Genomic DNA, 11,295 nt, shown 5'->3' on the forward strand with positions numbered 1-11,295 from the left:
AACTAGAAAAAGTCACCGCAATAATAATATTTGTTGGAATAATAAGTTCTGATCTTTGGTTTTTCCTTTTCATGTATATTTAAAAAAAATTGACATTACAGTTTCTGTTTTGACATAGACATTTCCGGTCATGCGTCGTTTCAAATTCGCAATTTCCTCCCCTCGCCCCGTTCCGCCTCACACCCGCGGAGTGTCCATCGTCGTCGAAAAATTTTATTTGTGAAATGGCTTCAAGAATTATCAGAAAAATCGTGAGTTCGTAGATAAACTAAGATTTTGTTCTCCTTTTATTTTTGCATGATATCCTTATCGCAGAAGACCCGTTTGGGAGCCCAAAGATATTTTTCCTCGTCCAAAAATAGACGTTTATAGTTATGTCGAGGAATTACATAAAAGCAATTTTGGAGCCTTTTCGTGAGAGTAATGTCGTAAAGTCCCTGTTGCGACTGTTTGAGTCCGGGACGCCTCGAACGTCTAGCGGCGCTGACGAGACAAATAATAAGGTTTAGTGATATTTTTGTGCTAAAATTGTGAATTCGAGGTTAAGGTTATGCGACGTATTCTTCTCGATTTTGGGTAGGTTCCGGCGAGTCGGGTCGGTGCGGCACAGTACAGCTCGGGGGTGCGGAAGGTGACGCTGATCCCCGGCCATGGAATCGGCCCAGAGATCACGGTGGCCGTGCAAAAAATCTTTGAAGCCGCGAAAGTGCCAATCGAATGGGACGAAGTGGACGTCACAGCTGTTCGGGTATGATTAATTTTTTACTGACATATAGAAGGAGCTTGTTAATTCAGGGATTCCCCAAGTGAGTTTTCATGAAATAAAATATAGCACTTTGTGCCCCAGTACCTTACATAAATAATACATAAATATTTGACCATATTGCTGAATCGATTTTTCTGCAACACAGCTTATGCTAGTGCTCTGCTAATGCTTTTGATTTTATAAATATGTTTCTATGTTCCAGGGACCCGACGGCAAATTCGGGATTCCCCAAAAAGCCATTGACTCTGTGAATGCTAACAAAATTGGACTAAAGGGGCCCCTTATGACCCCAGTCGGCAAGGGCTATAGATCACTGAACTTGGCCCTAAGAAAGGAGTTTGATTTATATGCCAATGTACGGCCTTGCAAAAGTTTGGACGGGTGAGTGTCAGACATTTATCGTTTTTTTAATTCTTCAATATTCAAATTAGTTATTAAACCTTTCAAGTAGTCTATAAGAATCACTGCTTACAATGCAATAGAAGTAGCCAAGGATGCATAATTTGGTTCCATTTTAAGGAAATTTAATTTTTCACATTATTTACTCGTAAAATTTCACACACAACCACAATATTATGTTTTAATTATTGTAAGAATTTAAAACAATGTATTTCACATTTTAATATGATTATGGCGTAAAGTAATGTATGCATAATTACAGTAATCAATGTCAGTCATAGTATAATAATGATTCCAAGCCAGTATAAAAGCTACTATAAGGTATAAAGTATTGCCCTTGATTGATATTGTACTCACATATTTCATTATCACAGTTTACTGACTTTGATAAGTGATACAATATATTATGTGACAAAGCGACGACACAATATAAATATATTCAGTAGACTATCTTCGTACAGGACCACCCAAACCTGATGCATTCACTCATATGTGTTATTTCAGATTTAACTTTTAACAGTAAACCCTTCGATCACTAATATACAAGATACACAGTCCCATACAAAACCTCTCGAAAATCTGTCGCCGAGTAATAGTTTAAAAAAGTATACATTTATCTAAAATCAACCTTAATTATAGTTATTAAAGATCTTTTTATAAAACAATGTACATGTGTGTTTACAAAGCAATAAATTTTTACGAACAACGCACGCTTCAAACTAAATTCAACCATCCGCGTATATGTCTTTAAGTTTAAATTATTACAATGCCAAAAAATCTATTTTTTAATATTTTAAAGTTTAGTTGCGTAGAAATTAATTTTTACTTGTTATAATATGTTGTTCTAATATGTTTAATTTTATAGTTAACTAAAATATACGTGTATACATTGAATATAAATGCTTATAACATACAACGCTCGCTAAAGTGGGCTTGAAAAATTCTTCGCATCTTTGCCGTGCTACAACTGATATCCAATCTCCACATCTAACTGGATCTCGAGAAAACCTAAAAAAATATATATTCCTCAATAAAATAAATAATAATTAATAGCGATTCCACCAAATGGAACAGAAACACAGTGTATAACCCGAACATTTCAAGTGGGCATGATAAACTACGACAAGTACCTTTAGTATGAGTATTCGCAATTGAGATGGTTTTTACCTTGTGTCGATTTATTTACAACTTAATTTTAAAACAGTTTTTTGTTGATTTTTTAACGAAATACCAATATTTACAATACAATTCTATGATATATATTAGGATAAAATTAATACTTACCGGAAATATGAAATTCCATCCTTTTTTTGCGTTTTAAACTTATGATTTTTACAATTGTTGAACGAGCACTGGGGCATGTTTCCCAGCGGAGCGTTCGAGCACTACTAATTCGAATGTCCACCAGAATGTTGCGTTTGGTGCTCTTTTAGTGAGGTCGTTTTTTGCCGCGGACTGTGTATCTAGTATATCAGTGATCGAAGAGTAAACCATGTAAAATGATATGTCATGCTCATAAAACTTGTCTTTTAGTTGAGCAAATTAGACTTAAAGAATGCAGCTGTGTTACTCTACTGTTTTATTATTTTATTGTGGCAACAAAGCTCGTGAACTTGATAACATTCTTGTATTGATTAGAGCTAGACGTGTCCAGACATTGATATAGCAAGCATTTATCATATGATTAATTATTACTATTAATGCACATAATTAGCGTAAGTAGTCTGTGATAAACAATTTAAACTGGAAAATGTCTAGTACATTAATATAGTTATCTAGTTTCTAGTTTTATCAGTATGCTAAATATTTATCCAATATGTACATGCCAAATAGTATGCTTATTTAATTAGCACATAAGTATAAAATGTACGGTAGTTTAGTTTGTCTTTATTTGCTTGAATCATTATAATCTACAAGGTGTCAAAAAAATTGACCACTATTATTTACTCTTTTTCTTTAGTCTTTTAATTATTGCCTTGGATTTTTTATGTTTTAACCCAGAGGTTCCCAAACTTATTTTATCTACCACCCACTTTAAGAAAAAATTATATTTTAGCGCCCCCATTGTTTCAATTTAAAATGCATCCTGATGAAATAAACCACCCTCCAAACCTCTACACAACGCCCCCATTTTTTTCTGGGTCCCACACCACCCCCTATTAGACCTTCAGCGCCCACAAGGGGGGGCGTTATCGCCCACTTTGGGAAAGGCTGTTTTAACCTGACTGTTAGGAAACTTTCCTACTAAGGAGAGTTCTGTTTTCAGTATGTTTGTTTGTCTTTCTTTAGCTCTAAAGTCTTAGCAAATTTGCTTTAGACACTGAATATATCACAGTAAAATTTTGTAAAATAATTATTAATAGATTTTTTATTATAAATTCAATTGCTATAATGAAAAGTCACTTAATAATTATCTTGTTTATAATTTCAGTATCAAAACCCTATATGACAATGTAGACGTTGTGACAATCCGTGAGAACACCGAGGGAGAGTACTCGGGTATTGAGCATGAGATCGTGGACGGTGTGGTCCAGTCCATCAAGCTGATCACAGAGGAGGCGAGTAAGAGAGTAGCGGAGTTCGCGTTCCAGTTCGCCAGAGACAACAACAGGAAGAAGGTGACCGCTGTCCACAAGGCTAACATCATGTGAGTCATTTTATTGAAATCAAAATAATAATTTAATATTTTAATCTGTACTAATTTTATAAAATGTCCGAAAGTATCTCTGTCTGTCTGTCTGTCTGTCTGTCTCGCTTTCACGCCAAAAGTTCTGAACCGATTGTAAAGAAATTTTGTACACAGATAGTCTAAAGCCTGAGAAAGGACATAGGCTACTTTTTAACTGGAAAAAGCGGTTGTAACTTGTAAGGGGGCGAAAATGCGTAAAGTTCAAATTAAGTTCCAAAATTCATAACAGATGGCGCTAAGAGTCGTCTACATCGCGCTATCGCTTGCTCCTACGTGTTTCTATAAGAGGTGGTACCATCTCAAGTTGCATTTTTCGATTCTTTAGATTGTTTTACACGCTCTTATATAACCCACTACTCAGTACTTTTTCTATGCAGTGACGTAAGTCGTAACCCTATCAATGATAAATTATAGTTTATGGGGAGCTAAATAAGCTTTAAAATTTGGCATAAATAAAGTTTAATTTAAAATAAATAAATAATGAAATATTATGTGCACACTGCACAGCTGTTTTTGGGTATTTTGATTTAAGGGGTACTAGGGTTTTAAAAAGCTTTTAAATTTGACAACAATTTTGTTGACACCGCGCGCTATAAATTGAAGTCCACGCGGACGAAGTCGCGGGCAACAGCTAGTCCAGAATAAATTTTATACATATTATAATTTTTGCTTAAAGTCTACCAAGTCGACTGATATTTGTTTGGAAAATAATCCCAATGAGAAGAATCGGCGTAAAAATTTCGACACAACCCCCATACCAAACAATGATAATTTTTCTTTTTAAAAAAAAAATTATGTACACTTGGCCATTTTGTTATTCGCCAGGGCTTTGAACTTAATATACAGTAACTAATGATAAATGGCCAGGCCACCGATTTTGATTAATGTGTAGAGTTTATAGATTCTCCTCGTGCGGCTGACACATTATAATATTATTATCAAATATTTTGCCGCGCTTTAGGGTAAAATTAAGGTTTTTAGATTTAGGGTTGAGTATGTAAGGTTAGAAACTTGGCTCTACATGAGATCTCACTACTTTTTGACACGACGAACTATAATATTATGTTCTCATCTTGGCAACATTTTTACATGAAAATGTTTTTGGTAGGATATTATATAATCTTGCCATTAACACAATGTAAAAGGCCACAAGACCAATTTGCAGTATTGTTTTACATACGACCTTGGTCTACTAATATGAACTTTGTGCACTACACACAGAATACGCTTTTCTTTGACTGATATTATGTTATATGAGAACTGCTATTAAGCATTTAATTTTATTTGTAACAAGATGTAATACTCCTTGATACTTTAGATCTACCAGTTAATTATTTCATAGAACTAGGGTTTCATAGATGAAGAGTATAAAAAAAGACCTCTTCAGTGTCTGTCGGCTTTTCTGACTATCTTATTTGATAATTTACATGAAGCAGCTGTTGTTTGTTCGAGCTATGTCAAGTCAATGTCGGTTGTTGATATTTTGGCTGTGCTTGATATAACCGGACCAACTAACGTCTGTCATCCGCCTATCGATCGCACGGTGTTTGCCAATTTCCTTGATGGTACATTCTGCTGACGAACATGTGATCAGCTTATGAATAAACTCAGATAGTACTCTCGTAAACATCACGTTATAACCTAAACCTTACACGTATGTTGTACATTACAGGCGTATGTCGGACGGTCTTTTCCTGCGGTGCTGCCGTGACCTGGCCACCAAGTACCCGGACATCAAGTTCGAGGAGCGCTACCTGGACACAGTCTGCCTCAACATGGTGCAGGACCCATCCAAGTTCGATGTGCTGGTCAGTATACTGATAAATTATAATGTTAAGGGGATTGTGAGTCGATTAGTATTTAGTATAGAGTGCTTAGTCAAAATGTATCGCTAGTTGGGAGAGCCATGCTTCGGCACGAATGGGCTGGCTCGACCGGATAAATACCACGTTCTCACAGAAAACCGGCGTGAAACAGCGCTTGCGCTGTCTTTCGCTGACTGAGTGAGTTTACCGGAGGCCCAATCCCTTACCCTATTCCATTTTCTACCCTCCCCTATTCCCTTCCCTTCCCTACCCTCCCCTATTACCCTATTCCCTCTTAAAAGGCCGGCAACGCACATGCAGCTCTTCTGATGCTGCGAGTGTCCATGGGCGACGGAAGTTGCTTTCCATCAGGTGACCCGTATGCTCGTTTGCCCCCTTATTTCATAAAAAAAAAAAGTTTCGATTTAAAATATGTTAAAAATGCATGGAATTTGACAAGTCGCTGTCGAAACGCATATTGTGTAAACTCTAGGGCAGGGGTTTCCAAAATTATTTTGTCTACTGCCCACTTTGAGAGAAGATTGTTAGCCCCCTTGTTTCAACTTAAAATGCATCCAGATGAAATAAACCACCCCCCAAGCCTCTACACAACGCCCCCACTGGAAAGGCTGGTCTAGGGGATAGCTAAATAAGGACACTGAGCGCGACTATTGTCACTACTGGCTATGAACGAATAAGCTTCTTTTTTATGGCATTGGTACTTCTGGGAGAGCTAGTAAAAGTATTTGATAACAATGGTAATTGCCATACAAATCGAAATTATTGTAAACAAACAATTTCATTCGCGCCAATAATAAACGATTTCAAGCCATTACAACTATTATTATAGCCGTGTTTCATAATAAATCGTATGCTTTTCAGGTGATGCCGAACTTATATGGTGATATCATGTCAGACATGTGCTCAGGATTGGTTGGTGGTTTAGGCCTAACCCCCTCCGGAAACATTGGCAAGAACGGAGCTCTGTTTGAATCTGTAAGTGTTCTTCATTATAAAATGGCTAAGAGCGTGACTCTTGTCTCAGAATTGATTCCTATTTTGAAAATATGGTCAATACAGACTTATCACTAATGGATTGCGTAATAAGAGAGATAACCCATGCGTTGTGGATATAAAAAGTCGGTCCTACGCCTGATCGCTCACCAGATTTGTCGTTCATGTACTCTTGTGTACTGCGAACACACAATATTACTCCTTTTTCCAGTCTTATGACTGGCCACGGTTATCGAAAGTGGTGTGGCAGGCAAAATCCTTTACAGAACCTCTTAATTTTACTTACTAAAGACTGTCTTCTTTGTCCTAAAACAATGAAAAATGTTTTTATAAAATTATTGTAAAAGGAAAAGTGGTTTGTCTTTAATACCAATAGAGGATGTGTTACTTAGTTTCGTGAACATAATGATAGCGAACAAAAGGCGTTTAGTTGGATAAATTATCAAAAAGTGATCTTCATGAGGTGACAATACACAATGTAAGTGAACAGAAGTTTGTGTGCTAACCGGTGTGGGTTTGCATGGCATGACTTGCATACATTCAAACGGTGGTCATATTCCTCTGATAACCTGTTTTACTGTTCAAGGCATGCGAATTTTAATAATCATGGTTGAATGACGATTCAAATACTTGTAATTAATACAATTTGTGTGTTAGATTGTGTTGTCTGTTTAGGGGCAGTAACTAACGAAAAGAAAATGAAATAAAATATGTCACTTGTTTTGTTGTAAAATCTGAATGAGGTATTAGCACTTTTCGAAAAATTATGATTTGTATGGCATCAATAGTGGCGAACATTGGTGACTAATTTTGACATGTATAGACAAAATCGCGTACAAAAACGTGATATCCATCGTAACTAGAAACCATTGAACACTACTAATATGATCGTCCAAATTAACAAAGGTTAACATCAACTAACTTGTGTGAAACTAACCCACAAATTCCAGGTGCATGGAACCGCTCCGGGCATCGCTGGACAGGACAAAGCCAACCCCACTGCACTCCTGCTCTCCGCTGTGATGATGCTCCGTCACCTGCAGATGACGGACTACGCCAACAGGATCGAGTCCGCCTGCTTCACCGTACTCCGAGAAGGGCAGGTGTTGACTGAAGACCTGGGTGGTTCAAGCACGTGTACAGCATACACCAATGAAATCATCAAGAATTTGAATTAAGTAGACGAATTTCTGACTGTTATGTGTTGTATAAGGTTAGGAGTTTAACATGCATGTCTAGAGCCAGTGATATGAGCTTGTCTGACTTTCCTACTGACTGTCGGGGAGTCTTAAACGCCTTACAAATATTATGATGTCATTATTATAACTACTTAACATAACGTAATTGTGCCAACAATATTCCAAGGGGCAAGTAAATTTAAGAAATAGGAATGTCCTTCGCATCAAAGGAGGCTATCATATCTAGGGTTCTTTCGCGTTCGTATTGGCACATTAAAAAGTAGACAGCATTAGTAATATTAGTATGTGTGAAAAGGTGTCTAGACTGCACAGAAAAGTATCCTACATCTTATACAATACAAAAGCGGTTGCAATAGTTTATTAGTTGAATTTGAAGTGTCTAACACTTGTTGTGTGTACAGTTTACAGAAAATGTGGCTGTTGTATGAAATAAGTTTAAACAGTATTTATTTATGTTCCCGTCGATACCTAAGGTATATTTTTTTCTGTGCTAGAAGTAAGAAGCTAGTACATACATGCATTAAAATTTAAAAAGTTTGACTTGATAACAATAATTTTTCTGACAATTTAATGTCGTTTTAGCAAGTTACCAGTACTGCCTAATAGATTGTTAGCCTAGTTCTAAATGGCTTACAAAAGAGTTACGTGTATAATAATTAATAAGAGAGTACAACTTGTAATAAAGCTCCCCAAAAGTTGTTTAAAGTGCTGTGGGATGTAGTTGGTGCAGTTTTTCTCAAGCAACTTGTAAGTTGCGCGGTGCCTTTACACTTTGTCGGTGCCATCAGTAGAGCTATGCATACACTTGAACTGTGTGTGTGTTGCCTTATTAATGAATTATTGAAGAGAGTATAATTAACAATATAATGCCATTAAAAAGTAACGACCAAGATCTGTTAATATAACCTAAAAAATGGACGGACATTTAAATTTCTTTGTTGTCGCAACAAAGATTTCCATTTGAATGATTTATTAATTTATCTTTATTTTACATAACATTCCATTAGTAATGATTTTAAATGTTTCTTTTTTTTGTATGTGTTTTTCAACGTACCTAGTACAATTTTATGCAACATAAACAATGTATTATTTGCAGTATTTTTTTTATATAATTGTAAACTTGGCCAAAGAATTACAATGCAACAAACTGTGACTCTACAGTAATAAATGGGTATGAAGACAACTAAAAACATTACGTTACGTTACAAGGGTTTTCAATATTTCTCCGCTAGAGGGCAGACTCGACTCATCCAAAGCGCCATCTAGTGGTTTTGTTGTTCCGAAAACTAATTTTTTAAACTGTCATCTGCCTGTAGATAGTACTCTGTATCAATCGTGTACTTGTCGCATGAAACAGTTGGCTACTGTAGCCATTTTGTTATAAACCTAAGAACCTTCATTTTAGCTAAATATTTAAATAAGTGTGGGTCAAGTTTGTAACATTGTAGTGGCCTTTATGAAATACGCCATGTTATTAATTTAAGTTATACCGTTTGACGTTATGTGATATTATCATTTGATTAATTTAAAAACCAATAAAAGAACAGAAACCATCGACAATGTCGTCATTACTAAACTTCTATTTACTTACTCTTCCTCATAAAGTTTAACTTTATGCTCTTCCTCCATAGAAACCATGCGGTATTGGATTACAGGTGCGAATAACAAGTTTCATTATTTACTTATAAAAATATGTACACAATAGATACGCTTGGCAATGTTTTGTCCTTGTATGATAAGTTAAAAAATCACTTGACAGACAAGGACAAAAAATTTTATTAGAAAAGGGGATATATATTATTGTGGCAATTTATTACGTTCTTCAACTTGCTGCTTTTTAAACTTCAAGCAACTTAAAAATGCTATTCCAGTGAAGAAGATGTTCCAGTGAAGATAGGCAGTGACTGAAAGTAACAAATTAGTATGTATAGCAACTAAACATAATTGTATTTCTCATTTCAGGTGCACGGTACCGCCCCAGATATCGCCGGCAAGGACATGGCTAACCCCACTGCCCTGCTTCTGTCTGCCATCATGATGTTAAGACACTTGCAACTCAACGAACACGCGGACAGAGTTCAAAATGCCTGCTATGAGGTCCTCCGCGAAGGCAAATCTCTAACTGGTGACCTCGGCGGCACTGGCAAATGCAGCGAATACACCAATGCCATTATTTCCAAACTCAAATAAAAAAGTTAAAGAAAAAACAAGCCCCTGTGAATTGTGACCTAGGATTATAATTGCGAATGCCAAAGTTACCTTTGAACAAAATATTATATTGAACAGAATGTTCGCCTGATGATTTTTATGTTACTGTATTGTTGAACCCGAAACAGTATTTATTAATTTTACACGCACCGATTATTATAGATGAATTACGTTTGTTATAATAAATATTTATTTTAAAATTGTGTTTTAATGAAGCTTCTGTAAATTAAATATATTATTTATAAATTGCATTTGTATAGTCTGTTAAAAAAGTGAAGAAATAAAAAAGTGGCAACATTGTAGTGTCATCCCTTTCAAATCAATCTAAGAAAAAAGGGATTATGATGCTGATGATGTTTTTAATTTCTTTACTTTCTTACGGACTATAATATAAGATATTGAAGAGCAGAGGTACTCAACCTTTTTTTTGTATCACAAACAATATGTTTTAGTCTTTTGTTGAAAATGATTATCGAACTCGCTGGCCACTGGCAAAGTCCCGGCTAACTGCAGGTTGAGTGTAGCAGCTGTTGTAGAGTCTGGTTCTGGTAGAGTATAAGAAGGAATTGAGACAAATGGACACCTTACTTTACTACTCACGTCGCGTAATATCTATTGGTAAGCCGTAAGCCCTGTGTACTATTTTTCTTTATGTTGGTAAGTTACAAGAAATGTTGTCAAGAGTCATGCAGGCTTAAAATCCAGTGGAATTTTTTGTTTAGTAAAATTTTACGTATTGCGCAATCAAAAACACCGCAACTAACTAAATTAATTTGCTTTGTCTAAACTGAACAAATGTTTTTTACTTGAAACGTGCGCGTATTAGTATTATAATTTTTTTTAAATGAAATAAGGGGGCAAACGAGCAAACGGGTCACCTGATGGAAAGCAACTTCCGTCGCCCATGGACACTCGCAGCATCAGAAGAGCTGCAGGTGCGTTGCCGGCCTTTTAAGAGGGAATAGGGTAATAGGGGAGGGTAGGGAAGGGAATAGGGTAGGGGATTGGGCCTCTGGTAAACTCACTCACTCGGCAAAACACAGCGCAAGCGCTGTTTCACGCCGGTTTTCTGTAAGAATGTGGTATTTCTCCGGTCGAGCCGGCCCATTCGTGCCGAAGCATGGCTCTCCCTCGTTTGAACGTTACAACGTAAGAATCAAATTTCTCGTCGCCAGATAAAAAGAAAATACTGTCAATTGTCACATGCGTCACTGT

General features: G+C 36.3%; 1 protein-coding gene across 1 annotated transcript; it reads left to right on the forward strand.

The window, feature by feature from the left end:
• The first annotated feature begins 115 nt into the window (after window positions 1-115).
• Window positions 116-10,280, forward strand: LOC121734352 (probable isocitrate dehydrogenase [NAD] subunit alpha, mitochondrial). The gene is made up of 7 exons (XM_042124887.1): window positions 116-251; window positions 581-748; window positions 969-1,147; window positions 3,597-3,812; window positions 5,527-5,662; window positions 6,542-6,655; window positions 9,835-10,280. The coding sequence occupies exons 1-7, from the start codon at window positions 225-227 to the stop codon at window positions 10,060-10,062; spliced, it is 1,068 nt and encodes a 355-aa protein (XP_041980821.1). The 5' UTR covers window positions 116-224; the 3' UTR covers window positions 10,063-10,280.
• Window positions 10,281-11,295: the final 1,015 nt, after the last annotated feature.

Source organism: Aricia agestis, chromosome 15 (genome assembly GCF_905147365.1).
Source record: "Aricia agestis chromosome 15, ilAriAges1.1, whole genome shotgun sequence".
Classification (NCBI taxonomy): domain Eukaryota; kingdom Metazoa; phylum Arthropoda; class Insecta; order Lepidoptera; family Lycaenidae; genus Aricia; species Aricia agestis.

What these genes read in the sequence shown, in the direction of transcription:
- LOC121734352 (XM_042124887.1), top strand. Translation starts at nt 225, where the DNA reads ATGGCTTCAAGAATTATCAGAAAAATC. An exon ending in TGGACGTCACAGCTGTTCGG is followed by an intron (nt 749 to 968) that starts GTATGATTAATT and finishes TCTATGTTCCAG; the next exon opens with GGACCCGACGGCAAATTCGG. An exon ending in CATCCAAGTTCGATGTGCTG is followed by an intron (nt 5,663 to 6,541) that starts GTCAGTATACTG and finishes TATGCTTTTCAG; the next exon opens with GTGATGCCGAACTTATATGG.